At 46.7% G+C, this 19,861-nt stretch overlaps 1 protein-coding gene across 3 annotated transcripts in view; it reads right to left on the bottom strand.

Moving 5' to 3' along the window:
• Positions 1–19,861, bottom strand: part of LOC137353122 (spectrin beta chain, non-erythrocytic 1-like) — a 194,971-nt gene that overhangs the window by 13,487 nt on the left and 161,623 nt on the right. For 2 of the 3 annotated variants that reach the window (XM_068019139.1, XM_068019136.1), the window contains 4 exons: positions 17,264–17,402; positions 16,667–16,751; positions 15,547–15,743; positions 6,312–6,751 (listed from right to left, as the gene is read on the bottom strand). In XM_068019139.1, coding sequence (XP_067875240.1) covers positions 6,312–6,751; positions 15,547–15,743; positions 16,667–16,751; positions 17,264–17,402 — 861 coding nt within the window. Of the gene's footprint in view, positions 1–6,311; positions 6,752–10,896; positions 10,964–15,546; positions 15,744–16,666; positions 16,752–17,263; positions 17,403–19,861 lie in introns of those variants that run through there. The other variant, XM_068019138.1, reaches the window with a different exon arrangement.

Here is a 19,861-nt window from a genome sequence, read left to right on the forward strand (position 1 = left end):
GCTGCTGTACTCAAATCCTCTCGCTATGAAGGCCAACATACCATTTGCCTTCTTAACTGTCTGCTGCATCTGCATGCTTACTTTCAGCAACTGGTGCACAAGGACACTGCACCAGGTGTCAAAGGCATCAGGTGTTGCTGCACCTCCCCCTTTCCCAATCTATCGCCGTTCAGATAATAATCTGCCTTTCTATTTTTGCCACCAAAGTGGATACCCTCACATTTATCCACACTATACTGCATCTGCCATGTATTTGTCCACTCACTCAACCTGTCCAAATCACACTGGAGCTTCTCTGCATCCTCCTCACAGCTCACACTCCCACCCAGCTTTGTGTCATCTGCAAACTTGGATATATTACATTTAATTCCCTCATCTATATCATTAATATATATTGTGAATAGCTGGGGTCCTAGCACTGATCCCTGCAGTACCCCACTAGTCACTGCCTGCCACTCGGAAAAAGACCCGTATATTCCTACTCTTGTCTGCCAATCCTGTCCTGTTCTCTATCCACGTCAGTACCTTACCCCCAATCCCATGTGCTTTAATTTTGCACGTTAATCTCTTCTGTGGGACCTTATCGAAAGCTTTCTGAAAGTCCAAATACACCACATTCACTGGTTCTCCCTTATCCATTCTACTAGTTACATCCTCAAAAGAGTTCAGTAGATTTGTCGAGCATGATTTCCCTCTCGTAAATCCATGTTAACTTTGTCCGATCCTGTCTCTGTTTTCCAAGTGCTCTGCTATTACATCTTTTGTAATGGACTCTAGCATTTTCCCCACTACTGATTTCAGGCTAACCGGTCTCTAATTCCCTGTTTTCTCTCTACCTCCTTTTTTAAATAGTGGGGTTACATTAGCTACCCTCCAATCCGTTGGAACTGTTCCAGAATCTATAGAATTTTGAAAGATGACCAGCAATGCATCTGCTATTTCAAGGGCCACTTCCTTAAGTACTCTGGGATGTAGATTATCAGGCCCTGGGAATTTATCAGCCTTCAATCTCATCAATTTCCCTAATACCATTTCTCTACTAATACTGATTTCATACAGTTCCTCCTTCTCACTAGACCCTTTGTTCCCCAACATTTCTGGGAGGTAATTTGTGTCCTCCTTTTTCTCAGGAACTGTCTTTCTTTGTCACTTTTCAAAACAACCATCACTGCCTCTTCCTCAAGAAACCCACCCTTCACCCACCTATTCTTTCAACTGCCTCCCTATCTCCAACCTTTCTTTCCTCCCAAGGTTCTCTGATGCATGGTTAGCAATGAGCTCCAAATAGCCATTGCCAAAAACTCACAAACAACATCCTTGCTGACTGTGACTGTGGTGCATTATCCCTCTTTGACCTGTGATTAACACAGAGATCCTCCTCTGTCACTTTTCCTCCAGTCCTAGCTATGCAAATACAGTTCCATTTGTCAATACAACTTCTGTCCCAACTCTTACTTTTCCTCTTCTACATGTTGTCCCTCAGCAGCCTCAACAATTAGCACAGGATCAGGTTCCAGTGTGTTCTGATGATACTGAGCTCCAAAACCCATGACCTCTTTCACCTGCCCGCCTCACATTTCTGGACAGACCCTGCATTGTACCCACTTACCTGGGCAATAGCCCTTCGCAGTCCCTGCACTGTACCCACCTTTCTTGGGAGATGGAGGCCAGTTGCAGAGAGGTCCGGATAGGTGGCAATATTGGGCCAAAAAGCAGGAGATGATGTTTAAGGTCAAGAAAAAGAAAGTCATAAACCTGGACACAAAATAAATGTCCAGAGGACACAGAAGAAAGGATTGAGGGGTAGGGAAAGCACAGGAACCTCTAGACGATCTCCAGTCCTACTGTTCTGGACAAGGTGAAACGACTCATCATGTTCAAAATTATCCCTTTAGAAACCTAGAAACAATATCACCTCTCAACCTTCCCTTTTCCAATGAGAAATTGCCCAATTTATATCATTGCAGCTCATAATCCAACCTCTCCATCCCCTCAACCATTCTGGTTGCTCTCTTCATTCTCATTTCAATAGCTGCAATATCTTTTAATACAGTTATGACCAGAACTGTACACGCTATTCTGAGTCTGGTCAGACCAATGATTCATAACATGGCGGGATCACCTCACTATTCTGGCTCAATTTCAAAAACGTCCTCAGAAAGTCATCACAATGAAAAGTGTAAAAAGAGGACCTTGGGGTGAATAGTTAGACAACAAGTCCCAGGAAGTAAAAGTCAGGTGTATAAAACCCTTCTCCACACCTATGTATTGTCGCCACACCACAGAATCATAGAATGGTTACAACACTGAAGGAGGCCGTTCGGCCCGTCCTACCTGTTCCGGCTCTCTGCAAGAGCAACTCACCAAGTCCCACTCCCCTGCCTTTTCCCCGTAGCCTTGCAAATTTTTTCTCTTCAGATAATTGCACAATTCTTTTTTGGAGGCCTCAATTGAACCTTCCTCCACCATACTTTCAGGCAGTGCATTCCAGATCATAACCACTCGCTGCATAAAAAAGTTTTTCTTCATGTCACCATCGTTTCTCAATCCTTCTGCCAACAGGAACAGTTTCTCCCGATCTCCTCTGTTCAGACCCCTCGTGATTTTGAGCATCTCTACCAAATCTCCTCTTAACCTTCTCTTCTCCAAGGAGAACAGCCCCAGCTTCTCCAATCTATCCACATAACTGAAGTTCCTCATCCCTAGAACCATTCTTGTGAATCTTTTCTTGACCCTCTTGAATGCCTTCACATTCTTTCTAAAGTGTGGTGCCCAGAATTGGACACATTACTCCAGTTGAGACCCAACCAGTGTTTTATACAGGTTTATCATAACTTCCATGTTCTTGTACTCTATGCCCCTATTTATAAATCCCAGGATCCTGCTTGCTGTATTAACCGCTTTCTCAACCTGCCCTGCCACTTTCAATGGTTTGTGCACATATACCCTACAGGTCCCTCTGCTCCTGAACCCCCTTTAGAATTGTACCCTTTATTTTATATTACCTCATCCTCGTCCTTTCTACCAAAATGAATCACTTCATCCTTCTCTGTCTTAAATTTAATCTGCCACATGTCTATGTCCTCTTGAAGTTTATCACTATCCTCCTCACAGTTCACAATACTTCCAAATTTTGTGTCAGGAGGGAGTCCTGGCCCTGGAGGGTGTAAAATGAATGGGATTGGGCCGGGAGATTACAGTTCGATAAAAGGTATCATAGAATAATATAGCACAGAAGGAGGCCATTTGGCCCACTCTGCCTGTGCTGGCCTTCTGAAAGAGTTATCCGATTAGACCCAGTCCCCTATTTTTCCCCCCATAGATCTGCAAGTTTCTAATTTTTAAGTATTTATCCAATTCTATTTTGAAAGTTACTATTGAATCTGCTTGCACCACCTTTTCAGGCATTACAGTCGAGATTACAAGTCTCTGTGTAAAAACATTTCTCCTCATTTTTTTTTTAATTCATTTATGGAAAGGTGTATATTGCTGTGTAGGCCAGCATCTATTGCCCATCCCTGTACAACTGATAGGCTGCTAAGCCATGTCAGAGGGCAGATAAAAGTTAACCACATTGCTATGGGTCTGGAATTACATATCGGCCAGATCAGGTATAGACGGCAGATTTCCTTCCCTAAAAGACATCTCTCCTTTGCCAATGACCTTATGCCTGTCTTTTTGTGGGATATGTCGAGCATTCTTTGTTCCAGTCCTACTCAGGCCCCCTCCCCCAACTCTTTTTCCGTACATTGATGACTGTATCGGTGCCGTTTCCTGCTCCCGCCCCGAACTAGAAAACTTTATCAACTTTGCTTCCAATTTCCACCCTTCTCTCACCTTTACATGTTCCATCTCTGACACTTCCCTTCCCTTCCTCGACTTCTCTGTCTCCATCTCTGGGGATAGGTTGTCTACTAATATCCATTATAAGCCCACCGACTCCCACAGCTACCTCGACTACATTTCTTCACACCCTACCTCCTGTAAGGACTCCATTCCATTCTCCCAGTTTCTCCGTCTTCGACGCATCTGCTCTGATGATGCTACCTTCCATGACAGTGCTTCTGGTATGACCTCCTTTTTCCTCAACCGAGGATTCCCCCCCACTGTTGTTGACAGGGCCCTCAACCGTGTCCGGCCCATTTCCCGTACCTCTGCCCTCAACCCTTTCCCTCCCTCCCAGAACCGTGACAGGGTTCCCCTTGTCCTCACTTTCCACCCCATCAACCTCCATATCCAAAGGATCATCCTCCGCCATTTCCGCCACCTCCAGCGTGATACCAATACCAAACGCATCTTCCCCTCCCTTCCCCTGTCAGCATTCCGAAGGGATCGTTCCCTCCGCGACACCCTGGTCCACTCCTCCATTACCCCCACCACCTCGTCCCTGTCCCATGGCACCTTCCCCTGCAATCGCAGGAGGTGTAATACCTGCCCATTTACCTCCTCTCTCCTCACTATCCCAGGCCCCAAACACTCCTTTCAGGTGAAGCAGCGATTTACTTGTATTTCTTTCAATGTAGTATACTGTATTCGCTGCTCACAGTGTGGTCTCCTCTACATTGGGGAGACCAAGCGCAGACTGGGTGACTGCTTTGCGGAACACCTCCGTTCAGTCCGCAAGCAGGACCCTGAGCTTCCGGCTGCTTGCCATTTCAACACTCCCCCTGCTCTCATGCTCACATCTCTGTCCTGGGATTGCTGCAGTGTTCCAGTGAACATCAACGCAAGCTCGAGGAACAGCATCTCAACTACCGATAAGGCACACTACAGCCTGCCGGACTGAACATTGAGTTCAATAGTTTCAGAGCATGACAGCCCCCCATTTTACTTTCACTTTTAGTTGTTTTTTCTTTTTTACAACCCTTTTTTTGCATTTATTTCATTTCATCTTAGTTTGTTCAGTTTGCTTACCCACTGTTTTTTTTCAGGTTTGCACTTGCTGCTGTTCAATATTCAGTCCATTAACACCTTTTCTGTACTAATGCTTTGTCTTTCAACACACCATTAACATATTGTTTGCCTTTGCTCCATGACCTTTTGGTCAGCTATGTGGCCTGGTCCAATCTACACCTTCTCCTTTGTTATCTCTTGCCCCACCCCCATCTCACTTGCTTATAACCTATGACTTTTCTAATATTTGTCAGTTCCGAAGAAGGGTCACTGACCCGAAACGTTAACTCTGCTTCTCTTTCCACAGATGCTGCCAGACCTGCTGAGTGGTTCCAGCATTTCTTGTTTTTATTTCAGATTTCCAGCATCCGCAGTATTTTGCTTTTATTTGACCTTAAATCTGTGTTCCCTGGTTACCGACCCTCCTACCACTCGAAACAGTTTCTCCTTATTTACTCTACCAAAACTCTCATACTTTGAATGCCTCCATCAAACCTCCCCTTAACCTTCTCTGCTCTAAGGAGAACAATCCCAGCTTCTCCAGCCTCTCCACATAGCTGTACCATTCTAGTAACTCTCCACTGCACTCTTTCCAATTCTTTTCAAATTCGGGTGCCTAGAATTGGGTACATTACTCCAGCTGAGATCTAAACATGATTTATATAGGATTACCATAACTTCCTTGCTTTTGTCCTCTATTCCTTTATTCATAAAGCCTAGGAACCCATATGCTTTTTTTCAAATCAGCTTTCTCAACTTGTCCTGCCAGGGCAATTCTCAGGTGCATCAGGTACATTGAGAAAAAGGCAGTTTTGAGATGATCGGATTTAGAGAAAGAAAAAAGAAAGTCCTGCATTTATAGAGCACTTTTCATGACCACAAGCCAATGAAGTACTTTTTGAAGTGTCGGCACTGTCATAATATAAGAAAAGTGGCAGCCAATTTCAGCACAGCAAGCTCCCACAAACAGCAATGTGATAATCTTTTTGGTGTTGGTTGAGGGATAAATATTGGCCAGGACACTGAGAATAACTCCCCTGCTCTTCTTCAAAATAGTGCCATGGGATCTTTTACGTCCACCCATGCAGGCAGATGGAGCCTTGGTTTAATATCTCATCTGAAAGACGGCACCTCTGACAGTGCAGCAATCCCTCCGTACTGCACGAGTGTGTCAGCCTTGATTTTTGATTTTCAGGAGTGATGTTCAATGTTAACGCAATCTCCCGACTGACACAATACATTACCCTCACCCTATATAACATACTTTCCACATTGGGGAAGGAGACAATGGCAGTTTTCCCCAGGGTAATGAGCTTCATATATGAGGAGCTGACAGATAGAATATCCACACTCTGGTAAATAATGAGCATTTGGGGAACACGGCAACCTCGGCCCGTGACTAAAGGGAGATTACTCACCCGGCAGCTCCTGCATCCTCCTGCTCCAACTCCCGATGCTCGCTGAGAGATTCCTGACGTTCGTTCCTGCGATCTCGCTTCACTTCACTTTGCTGGACTTTTGCTTGTGTTGGTTCACGTTTCCCTTCTGATTGCTCACGTCTGGACATGCCTGGTGGAGCTGTCTGTGGCGCCGTGACGTTTGGATCTGACTGTGCCGCGACCAGCTCCTGCCGAATGGCTTTTTTGGCCGATTTGAGTTCCGCGCTCTCAGGCTTCACCTCCTGAAGTCCATCAACGATTTCGTACTTGGCTTGCTGTTTGACAGGCCGCGTTTCTGCCACTGCCACTGACTGTTCCGGCGGAGAAACCCTCGATTCTGACAGTATTCTGCGACTCAGCAGAGGGGTAGCAGGCTGCTGCTGTACCTGGAAAGCAGCCTTATTTTCCATCCGCTCCAGCTAAAGAAAAGAAAAATTAGAATATAAATGTGGACATCCATTCCCGTAGAATGGACACTCCCACCATGTCAGGGCACTGGCTATAGTCAGGGTGCAGGAGAGTCACTGGAGAATGGTGAGCAGCAAACATAGTATCTGTAGCAAAAAAAGGGACACAAATCTAACCCAGGGGCTGGGCCATTAGCTGCAAATGAATCACAGGCGAAAAAAAATGGAAACGTTGTGTGGGATAAATTCCGTCACTATAAATCAGCCAACAAGGAACAGGTGGGAGGAAGGGGAGACAAATGAGGAATCAATCCAAGCAGAGCCTATGCAGCCAGCACATAGAATGCTCCTGCTTTTGCAAAGCCTTGTCACAATAATCATTCAAACTGTTAAGTACCGTCTCCGCTGTTAGCTCCAAAAGGAGTGCAGTCTTTACTCGCCCAATGGACTGGGTTTTTCTCAATAACTCTCTCAATAGTTTCCAGAATGATGAGCGCACTCCATCCCCATCCTTTTGTACCAAGTGAAAAGTGGGCTGTGTGTTGGGTGAAGCCTTGTCTTAACTCCGAATATTCAAATATACTGGGGAGAGAGTGGGGCAGTTTGGGATTGATACAGGGTTATGGGGAGAGAGCAGGGCAGTGGGATTAGTTTGAGATTGACACAGAGCTATCGAGAAAATGCAGGTAATGGTTTTAAGTTTGGTATTGATAGAGGGCTTTTGGGAGAGCGTGGGGCAGTCAAATATATGTGGCCCTGTATGTGTGTTATGTGCGATAGTGTGCATGTGTAATTGGATGGGCTGAATTTTCTCAAGGCCGTGGAGGTGGCTTTGGAGGTGGGGGCACACGGAAATTTGGAAAGACTGTGTCAGGTCAGCTCCCCGAAACGTTTCTGTCTCCATGTACTTTTCCTGGAGGCGGACCTGCGGGTTCAAGGGCAACCTCTCCATCACCACAGTGCGTTTCTCCATTACACAGAGTGTCTCTCTCTCTGTTGAGCAGTTTGTCTCTCCATTGCACATTGGCCTTGATATTAATATGAAGGTGGCTTCCGAGCGGTGCACGTTATTGTGTGGGAGATACCCGAACGTCAACTTGGTTAATCGGAATTTGCGACCTCAACTCAATTGAACCAATTAATTTTGAGTTCTGGGTTCCGCATCCCCAAACTGTGCAGTGGGTGTAATGCACATTCCGTTGACAAGATTGCAGCTGTATTTAAAGAGACAGTGCACATTCTTGTCATTTAATCCCTCCTGCCCTCCACCCTATCACAGACCTTCCCTTTTGTTCTTCTTCCCCCTTCCCCTTGCTCAAAACCTATTACATTTCTAACTTTTGCCAGTTGTTTTTCTTTCCACAGATACCGCCTGACCTGCTGAGTATTTCCAGCATTTCCTGTTTTGTTTCAGATTTCCAGCATCCACAGTATTTTGTATTATAGTGCACAGAGATTGGAGGTGTTCAGGACGGCTTGTGCACAGACAGTAAGGACAGCACTCAGATTCAATGATGTTTTGTTGGAATTACTACTGGTTAAACTGTCAGGAGTAGGAGGGACATACCTTCCACCAGCAATGGGAGGAAGAAACCTGCTACTCTCAACAAGGCATAATTGGAGATAGCTGAGGAGGTGAGCAGCAAGTGCATGTGCGCAGGCCACGACTGCAGTGTAGGAAATGGTTTAATGACTTAAGCAGGTCAGTAAAAGTGATTCAACTACATCTACTAGTGCGTTAAACACTCCCACACCAATTCCCCCCAAGCTTTCACTCTGTCTTGCTAAGTGTTCTCCATCATATCACTTATAAAACCCACTCAACTTTTTGCATTATCCAGCCTTCACTATCCATGCACTTCATCACCTCTCCATTTATCCACAAACCATTGCCATTCACTCCAATCCTTATGCAATTTGATGCATCTGTCTTACTCTCACCAAATGTGCTGCATTCATTGGATGGGTTACCTCACCATTGCTCACTCACAGGTCTGTTCTTCCGCTCACTGCACCACCAAGAGAGCACAAAACGCAAAGGAGAGGGAGAGGACTGAAGGTGGGTTGCCAGAAATGGAGAGGAAGAGGCCCTGGAGATGTGGCACATCAGCATCCCTCTCACTCAGATAGAGAGGGAGGGAACTTTTAGATAGCTGGTGACAGAATTATAGATATCTATGACACACATATCAACATCATTTCATCAATGATTGAAGTAATGTATAGTGACTGTCAAAGTTGTGACTTTGGCATAACTAAATCATACCCCTTACTTTTGTGTTCCAGGACCTTCACAAGTACGGCAAGTGTTGCAGGACATCACGGAGAAGATTCACCACAGGATGTCATTCCTCTGAGGGAGCACCGTCACAGGACATACAGCCATGCACCAGTGCAAATGCTTGCATTTCGGTAGGTCCACTTGGAGGGTTAGTTCCGTTTTCACCTGGTGATTCACACCTCACGTGTGAACACGAGCAGACACTGGTGGCAGGGACAGCTGTGGAGCGTCCACATCACAGGGCGCAATGCTCTCCACGCTCTGCTCAGCAGGACACAGATACTGAACCTCGGGAGCTACCATTGAGGAGGCGAATGCAAGAGGTACATCAGCAACTTAGCCAGGTGCTGACAGATGCACCACGCACAACCTCCACAAAAGCAGAGAGGATGGAGGTGTCCAACTCTATTGCTGTTGGATTGGTGGTGCAGGGATTTGTGAGAATGTCTGCCATGGAGAGAGATCCCCTCCATGGAACTTCAAGCAAGGCTCTCAAATGAGTCTGTGCTGGCCATTACCATGTCCGCACAGTCCTTGGATGCCAACTTGTCTGCCTCCTTAAACAGGATGACAAATACTTTATCCACCGGCTTACAACACGTTACTGATCTGCAGCAAGCTGGTGTGCAGCAGAGTGGTGGGAGTGATGTGGCACTGACCCAGGAGAGGGGTGATGCCGAAAGGGGACATGGAAGTGGGAACTCCACTCAAAGCATTCCCATTTCCCATCACCAGCGACCCCCACCCCTCAGCCAGTACTCGTGACCCGATGGCTGAGTCTGCCTCTGCGCAGGTACAGGTGGAGCAGTCTTTGGCGGGGCTGTCAGAAGCTCCAAAGCCCAGAGGACGTCAGCCAAGAGCATCTCAGCAGTCAGAGCAGGGATCGGTGCAGCTGGCCTCTGGCTCTACTGAAGCCACAGGGGATGCACCAAGTAGAAGCAGTAGGAAGTGTAAGGTTGTTATTCACCAAATATACGCACATGGGAGTTTGAAAAAATATTCAGTTGTTTTTTCTTTTATCATTATTGCGCACCAAAAGTGCCAACTCAGCCTTTCACTTGTTTCATGATGAATGTCAGTACATGACAGGACCCATTGGGTGGATACATGGTTGAAGTTCTGTGGTCATATGGCTCTCACTGTAGAGCTCCTTCACCCCACTGGTGGGGTTCCTCACAGGTGTCAAGTTTGAAGTGGATATCCCTCGTCTCCTTTGGTCAGCGTGCTTGAGCGAAAAGTTTGGGATGTTGGACTGCCACAGTATGAGGGGATCATGACAGCTCTAAGAGAATCTGGCACAGGCCTGCGTGAGCCTCTTCTTGTGGTCGCACACCAGCTGCATGGATGAGCGAATATTCCATGTGGGTGCTCTGGTGGTGCTTGGATGGCCACGTGCATCGAAGGCACCCTGTACCTGTGCGGGTCCAGCCAGGGAGGCAATTCTGGCTCATTGAGGCTCTTGTCATCACACGGGAAGTTTCAATAATTGACGGTCCTGACAAACAATTAATTCGTCACCCGCATTATGCATTTTTTAAAAAAAAATTGCTCATGGGATGTGGCATCGCTAGCCATGCCAGCATTTGTTGCCAATCTCTAATTGCCCTTGAGAAGGTGGTGGTGAGCTGCCTTCTTGAACCGCTGCAGTCCATGTGGGGTAGGTACACCCACAGTGTTGTTAGGGAGGAAATTCCAAGATTTTGACCCAGCGACAGTGAAGGAATGACAACATAGTTCTAAGTCAGGATGGTGTGTGGCTTGGAGGGGAACCTAGAGATGGTGGTGTTCTCATGCGTCTGCTGCCCTTGTCCTTCTTGGTGGTAGAGGTCGCGGATTTAGAAGGTGCTGTCGAAGGAGCCTTGGTGAGTTACTGCACTGCATCTTGTAGATCAGAGTTGTTCAACCTTTTCGGGAGGAGGGCTGCAATCCAATTTTTGCTCTGCCTAAGGGGGTCAGTGAGCAAATTTTGAAAGATAAAGGCATTAAAAATTTATCTTACTAATAAAACCAACAAATGCACATTTTTGTGAAGAAGCTTTAAGTAAAAAGACTAATTTATTGACTTACTTTCTCGTCACTATATTGAAAACTGATTTAGTGACATACCGGATATTGTTTTTGCTTGAATAAGTAGTCAGTCTCTGCCCGCACACTTGATGTAGCGATACAGAGTATTCTGGATAGATTTCCACCTGTCAGGAGAGACCTTGATCTCTCTCCCCACTCTCTCTGTGCGTGTCTCTGTCTCTCTTAACCCCCACAGCCACCCCCCCTGCCCCTCCCTCTCCCATCTCTAGGACTAGGAGACACAGATTGAAAGTTTTGTGCAAAAGATGCACGCAGAATATGAAGAAGCACTTTTTTTACGCAGCGGGTGGTAATGACCTGGAACTCGCTCCCCACAGGGTAGTGGAAGCAGAGACAATCAAGGACTTGAAGAGGAAGTTGGATGGCCACCTGAGAGAAATAGACTTGCAGGACTATGGGGATTGAGACATGGAATGGGACTGACTGCATAGCTCTGTGGAAAGCCGGCATAGTCCCGGTGGGCCGAATGGCCTCCTTCTGTGTTGTATGTAAATGACTTTATGACTCTGTCTTCCCCCTCCCCTCTCTGTCTCTCTCTCTCTCCTCTGTGTCCCTCTCTCCTCCCCGTGTCTCCCGTGTTCCCCACTCCGTGCTCCTCGCTCCATGATCCCCGCAGCAGCTATTCCCACAACCGGATACTTATCATGCCTGTATTATGTAAGTTGGGGTGAGTGGAGGCGGGAACCTGCCCAACGTGCAGGATATAGGACATTAGCTGAATAGCAAGAATGCAACAAGGGCGGCCGATCCCAGGGCACCTGCGCCGCATTCCTTCAATCAGCGCTAACGCTGCCTGGGCAGCCCCTGTCAGTCACAGGGAGTGACCAATCACAGCAGGGGTCCCCCTGCCCATCAGTCACAGGTCCCGCCTACACCCTCTGCCTGACATACACAGGAGTCATCAATCAGAGCTAAGCCACAGGTAGACTGGCGGGATGTATTCTGGCAACCCTGTTGTAGATGGTACACACTGTTGCCAGTGTGTGTCAGTGGAGGAGGGAGTGAATGTTTAAGGTGGTGGATAGGGTGCCGATCAAGTCTTAGATGGTGTCGAGCTTTTTGAGTGTTGTTGGAGCTGCACTCATCCAGGCACGTGGAGAGTATTCCATCACACTCCTGACTTGTGCCTTGTAGATGGTGGACAAGCTTTGGGGAGTCAGGAGGCGAATTACTCACCACAGAATTTCTAGCCTCTGACCTGATCTTGTAGCCACAGTATTTATATGGCTACTCCAGTTCAGTTTCTGGTCAATGGTAATCCCCAGGATGTTGATAGTGGGGGATTCAGCGATGGTAATGCCATTGACTGTCAAGGGGAGATGCTTAAATTCTCACTTGTTGGAGATGGTCATTGCCGGGCACTTGTGTGGCGCGAATGTCACTTTCCACTTATCAACCCAAGCCTGAATGTTGATCAGGTCTTGCTGCATGCAGGCACGGGCTGCTTCAGTGTCCGAGGAGTCGTGAATGGTGCTGAACATTGTGCAATCATCAGCGAACATCACCACTTCTGACCTTATGTTGGAGGGAAGGTCATTGATAAGGCAGATGAAGATGGTTGGGCCTCGGACACTACCCTGAGGAACTCCTGCAGGGATGTCCTGGGGCTGAGATGATTGGCCTCCAATAATGACAAGCATCTTCCTTTGTGCTAGCTATGACTCCAACCAGTGGAGGGTTTTCCCCCTGATTTCCATCGACTCCAGTTTTGCTAGGGTTTCTTGATGCCATACTCAGTCAAATGCTGCCTTGATGTCAAGGGTGGTCACTCTCACGTTGCCTCCAGAATTCTGAATTTATCTGCAGCCAACTGGGAGATCCTGGATATTTTTCCAGCAGAATCCCAGAAGGATCCAGAGGCAAAAATGTTGAGGGCGATTGTGAGTTTCACGGCCGCTGGAAATGTATGGCCACCACGTCCAGTAGGGAACAGGTCTTTCGGGGGTGGGTCACTAGTGCTGTGGGGGAGGGTCTGAATTAATTTGGCAGGGAGGGGGGCCAACAGGACACAGCAGCAGAGAGGAGAGAAAAGGTGCACAGGAAACTAGGAGGGACAAGTAACAACAGATGAATATGAAGTAAGAGCAGAAATTAGATGGAGAAAAAATGCAATCTGACTGGCATAGCATTTGGAATACATGTGTGTTAATATGAGGAGTGTTACAAATAAGGTTGACAAGTTTCAGGTACAAGTCGCCACGTGGGTCATACACAGTCGCTATAACAGAGACCTGGCTTAAACATGGGCAAGAATGGGACTAAACATTTCAGGCTAACATGTATTCAGGAGGCACAGGGAAGGGAAAAAAGGGCAGGAGAGGGAATGGCAGTATTAATCAAGGATAATATTACAGTACCTCAGAGAGACAATAGACTAGAGGGTTCAAAGACTGAATTTATTGGGTTAGGGTTAAGGAACAGAAAATGAGCTGTTACATTACTGGGTGTTTACCACAGTCCCCAAAATAGTGAGAAGGAGAAAGAGGAGCAAATTTGTAGGCAAATTTCAGAGAAATGTAAAAATAGTAGAGCACTAATAGCAGGGGACTTCGTTTAACCAAATATCAACTGTGGAAAGGCAGAGTAAAGGGTAAAGAGGGTGAGGAATTCCTAAAATGTGTACAGGAAACGTTCTTAATCAGTACATTTCTAGCCCAATAGGAAAGGAAGCAATGCTGGATCAGGTTTTAGGGAATGAAGCGGGGCAAATGGAATGTGTTTCAGTAGGGGAGCATCTAGAAAACAGCGATCATAATATCATCAGGCTTAAAATAGTTATAGAAAGGTACAAAGAAAAATCAAAGGTGAAATCATGCAACTGGAAGAGAACCAATTTCAGTGATTTTAGAAGGTGCACTGGAACATAGGAACAGGAGTAGGCCATTCAGCACCTCAAACTTGTTCTGCCATTCAATGAGATCATGGCTGATCTGTGACCTAACTCCAGATACCCACCTTTGCCCCATATCCCTCAACAACGTTGGTTACCAAAACTCTATCAATCTCTGATTTAAAAGTAACAATTGATCTAGCATCAATTGTCATTTGCGGAGGAGAGTTCCAAACTTCTACCACCTTTTGCATGTAGGGAGGATAGGGAGAAACTATGTGTTCCTCTTAATATTTTGAAAATTTAAATCAAATCATCCCTTAATATTCTAAATTCCAGGGAATACAACCCTCGTTTATGTAATAAAAACAGAAAATGCTGGAAATACTCAGTAGGTCTGGCAGCACCTGGGGCGTGAGAAACAGAGTTAACATTTCAGGTCGGTGACCCTTCATCATTTTGTATAATCTCGCCTCGGAGTCCAGGTATCATTCTAGTAAATCTACGCTGCACTCCTTCTAAGGCCAATATATCTTTCCTAAGGTGTAGTGCCCAGAACTGCTCACAGTAACTCCAGATGTGGTCTAATCAGGGCTTTATATAGCTGAAGCATGACTTCTACCCCCTTGTATTCTAAACAAAGATTGGCCAGAAAAGCAGAAAGTGAGCAATGGCAGGCCTTCAAGGCAGAGATATTTTGGGTACAAACCAAACATATTTCCATGAGGAGGAAAGATAAGGCACCCAAAAACTACAGCTTCTGGATGATGGAGAAAATAAACACTGAAATATACTGGGGAAAAAAGCAGTGTGTGCCAAATGTCAGGTACAGAATACAACTGAAAACCAGGCAAAATATAGAGTGCAAGGGGAAATTGAGAAAAGGATACAAGAAGGGCAAAGGAAGGGTGGGGTCAATCCCTGTCACGTAGGGTGTCTCTCCCTGTCACACAGTAGGTCCCTCCCTGTTACGTAGGATGTCACTCCATTACATAACCAGTGTAGATAGGTCAATAACCAGTTTATGATGGTTTGACCACATTAGGGCCATTTGCTTATTTTCCAGGATTGAAGGTGTGTTGTCCTTCTGAGCTTTGCTGGCTTTGATGTTTCTCTCACACTCTGACCCACACATGACAACAGCCTTAGTGCCTTACCCTTTATGCATTCTTCCTATTTTTCATTCTTTTCCTACCTTCAATCATCCAGCTTTGTTCTCTGGAAGAGTAATCGATTTGTTATTGTGGGTTGAGGGTTCCCATCCGCAAGCAGCTAGACAGTGAGGGTCATCAAACTATTCCACTGTGAAGGGCTTCACAGAAAAGCCCAATCCTGGTCTCAGCTGACATCCGTAGCTGTACACTTTCCGGCTAGAATCAGCAGCTCTGCCCCCCTCCCTGGCACAGGGCCATTTAGCAATTTAAAATGCTGGCAACTATCAACCAAACTCAACTCGAATTGGCGCCTGGACTTGGGGCCACCTACTCGGGATGGACTCGTGCTTTTGGGGAGCTCTTACCAGCCTGTACATTGTTGCTGTCTGAAGACACCTTCCAAATAAAGTTGTGTTTGAAAATATTCTCGCAAGTGGCGTTTGACAGGACCTACCGTGGTTAGTCTTCTCAGTGAGCTGAATCTCTCCTCCCAAGCCGCTGCCGCCTTGCGGAAGGCCTCATGCCGTTTGATGAGCTGCTCCACCTCATCGACACTGTTCCCCAGCTGGTTACTGTTGACCAGACGCTCCTGTGCACTCAGCCACGATTCTGCCACCACTGCCTCCTGCGCAAACTGGTGCACCTCCAGCACTGAGGAAAGGCCATAGCTCATGTCAAACATCTCCCCTGCTCCCAGTGGCTGAACACAACTCTTCCAGCAGAGCCAGACAATAAGAGTAGTTTGAAAGATCTAACATTGCAAACGCCCTATGCAAGCGTCAGCTCCAGGCTGTGAACCCCAGGGATCTGTACTGGGTCTTGTTTCATCCAATTGTAGAATGCATCACAAGGTGAGCCCATTCAGCCTATTGTGTCTGTGCCAGCTCTTTGAAAGAGCTATCCCATTAGCCCCACTCGCCTGCTATTTCCCCTGCAAAATTTCCCCTTCAAGTATTTATCAATTCCCTTTTGAAAGTTACTATTGAATCTGCTTCCACTGCCCTTTCAGGCAGTGCGTTCCAGATCACAACAACTCACCACATTAAAAAATGGTGATGGTGAAATTTGCTAATGACATTAAATTAGAGGAAACTGTGAGGGAGGAGGACAGGAGCAGAACTGGGGAGTGGGGCAGAGGTCAGCGAAGTGGGGTTGAGAGTGTGTGTGTGTGTGTGGGTGCGTGGGTGCGTGGGTGTGTGTGCGCACGCCAAGACGAGGGTGCGTGTGTGTCGAGAGGGAATGCATGTATGCTGTGACATCATGGCTCGGTATTCAATTATCAAATTCAAAAACTGTGCACTAATGGATTTGGTCTTTTGCCACCTCTTGCCCATCCCTCGTTACCATGACAACAACAACCATCCACTTATTGGGGCTGGTTTCACATGTTGGGCTAAGTGCCCACTCCCTCCTGAACCTATTTGTGAAATAGTTGACAACAATTCCATTTTATCTTTTCATTGGTGGCATATGAAATTATGACTGTGGGTGATTAGACCGCAAGCAGGAGACTAACCTCCACACAACCTGTGGGCAGTAGAGGCTCGGCATTCCTCAACAGTGCCAATACTCACTCTGTTGTAGCCACTCCCAGTGCTGCTCCCATTTCTCCATTAGCTCATGCTGTTTCTTTAGCACCTTGTCCAGCTTCTCCTTAATCTACAAAAAGTAAGTCAGAGCCGCAATTAACACCACTTAAACTTAAAACAGAAGGACGAAACGCTTACTTCATTGAAATTTGCAGCCTCGATCAATTCCAAACTAATCCCAGGGAGGTGCAGGGAGTGGAATGGAATGGGGAGGGAGCAGGGAGAATGGGAAGCAGGGATAGGGAGGGGCGTTGGGAGGAGAAGGGGGAGGGTAGAGGGTGAGAAGGCGAGGGGGAATGGAGCAGGGAGGGAGAGGGGATGGAGTAGCTATGGGGGGGGGAAGGGAGAGGGAGCAGTGAGAGTATGGCTATTTGAATGGTATCACCCTCTCACATTCGGCAGGAGCGGAGGCTTGCTTTTCTTCTGATTTTGGTTAATCACAGGGTAAAATCTACTGTTTATCTAAAAGAAATAATCCAGATTATAAATGACAGGAATTAAGGTTTTTGGAGTGCAGGCAGTGAAGACACGAGGGTGCAGCCCTGGCCTCATTAACTGATAGTTGGTGCGGTTGTGAATTACCTCGTCAGGAGACTGGTTTATGCTGGTGAGCAACGTTTTGCCCAGTTCGATGCAAGCTGTGAGATTCTTGTGTCTGGCTTCAATCTCCCCTCTGAGGCCTTGGTGATAATTCATCAGCACCTCCACTGAGGAGACATCGCTGGGGAAGAAATAACCCTGTTACTGTCTGACACACTCCATGGCACCAGGTATTGTGGTGAAGCTGTGCACAAGTATCGTTGACACAGCAATATCATTCACACTGCAACATAAAATCCAACCCCTGACATTTTTACTTACCATAATTTTAGCAAAAGCTGAGGAAATAGGGACTTGTTCACAAAGATGGAACAGCATGAATTTCCACCTGATATAACTCAAAACTTAAAAAAGACGATAATCTTCAAACTACTGCTCCTCCAATCTCCTACTGCAATGCTCTGTATTTCTGGGCTCACTCTCTTAATCTGATTCACACATTTCTATTTTTATACATTAAATGCTCAGAAAGAATATTAATTTTGAGGTCTGGAACACTTACTCCCACAGTCAACTTGTGAGCAACATCTTAACGTGGGCAGGGAACTGCCAAGGTGTCACTCACTGGAGGATGGGTGCTGTCGAAGTGTGACACTAAACACAAGTCTTATAGTATATTAGAGATTGTACAGAAAACTGAAAGGAATGGTTTTAGTGAATGGACACTCCCAACGTGAGTTCAGAGAGGGGACTTTGTGATTAGACACTGTCCAACGTGAGGTCAGTGAGGAGACTTGGTGATTGGACACTGTCCAGCAGGTGGTTAGTGATTGAACTCCGTGATTGGACACTCCCAATGTGAGGTCAGTGAGGGGACTTCGTGATGGACACTGTCCAACGTGAGGTCAGTGAGGAAACTCGGTGATTGGACGCTGTCCAGCATGTGATCAGTGATTGGATTCTGTGATTGGACATTGTCCAATGTGAGGTCAGTGAGGAGAATCGGTGACTGGACACTGTCCAGCATCTGGTCAGTGATTAGACTCTGTGACTGGACACTCCCAACGTGAGGTCAGTGAGGGGACTTTGCGATTGGCCACTGTCCAATGTGAGGTCAATGAGGAGACTCGGTGATTGGACACTGTCCAACGTGAGGTCAGTGAGGAGACTTGGTGATTGGACACTGTCCAGCATGTGGTTAGTGATTGGACTCTGTGATTGGACATTCCCAATGTGAGGTCAGTGAGGGGACTTCGTGATGGACACTGTCCAACATGAGGTCAGTGAGGAGACTCGGTGACTGGACACTGTCCAGTATGTGGTCAGTGTTTGGATTCTGTGATTGGACACTGTCCAACGTGAGGTCAGTGAGGAGACCCAGTGACTGGACACTGTCCAGCATGTGGTTAGTGATTAGACTCTGTGACTGGACACTCCCAACGTGAGGTCACTGAGGGGATTTTGTGATTGGCTACTGTCCAACGTGAGGTCAGTGAGGGGACTTTGTGATTGGCCACTGTCCAATGTGAGATCAGCGTTAGTAAAGCTGTGAAAGGTCCCACTGGAGCGGGATACTGATTGAAAAAATAATGGCATTATTCTGGCCGTACAGAGCATCACACGCATCAGGCATCTGGTCTGGTGTGTGCCCCCCATCCCCCACCCTTACCTCCACTGAAAATTAATAACTTGTAGCCTCAATTTTAACTGCACCTGACAAGCAGAAGCCAAGGGGGTAGGGAGAGTAATTAAAATGAAGTGACACATTTACCCAATCTCCCCTCCGCGATCTGATTAACTGCAATTTTAAATTGCAGACAAGAAGGACTCTTTCCTGACCCAGCAGAGTCCCTTTAAATGCTGTCATCGGAGCTTGATCTGCAATTTTAACATGAGGCCCAAGTAGAGGTGGTTTCCTGGCCTGGCCAAACATGACCGAAACCCAACAAGATTTATTTTAAATAATCTTCTCATGGGTCAGGTTCCTTGGGCCCCACAAAAGTAACTTTTATATTTATATGGTATATTTAACACAGTAAAGTATATCAAGACACTTCACAGGAGTGCTATCAGACAAAGTTTGACACTGAGCCACATATTAGGATAGGTGACCAAAAGCTTGGTTGAAGGGGTAAGTTTTAAGGAATCTCTTGAAGGAGGAGTGAGAGGCGGAGGGGTTTCGGGAGGTAGTTCCAGAGCTTAGGGCCTCTGCAGCTGAAGCGTGGCTGTGATTAAAATTGAGGCTATGCAAGAGGCTGGAACACGAGGAGCGCAGAGATCGCGGAGGGTTGTAGAGCCAGAGAGGTTGCATAGATAGGGAAGGGGGAGAACATGGAGGGATTTGAAAACAAGGATGAGAATTTAAAAATTGAGGTGTTCCCAGACCAGAAGCAAACGTAGGATAGCAAGCCCAGGGGTGATGAGTCCACAGGATTTGGTACGGACAGCAAGGTTTTGCATGAGCTCATGTTCACACAGAGCGCAAGGTGGGAGGCTGGCCCAGACAGCATCTGCATCGTCGAGTCCAGAACTAAGGTATGGATGAGGGTTTCAGCAGCAGATGAGCTGAGTCAGAGGCGGAGACACAGACTTCTGTGGGCAGGATTTCACCACAGGCTTCAACATCTCAAAGTCGGGACC

This window comes from Heterodontus francisci, chromosome 40 (genome assembly GCF_036365525.1).
Source record: "Heterodontus francisci isolate sHetFra1 chromosome 40, sHetFra1.hap1, whole genome shotgun sequence".
NCBI lineage: Eukaryota > Metazoa > Chordata > Chondrichthyes > Heterodontiformes > Heterodontidae > Heterodontus > Heterodontus francisci.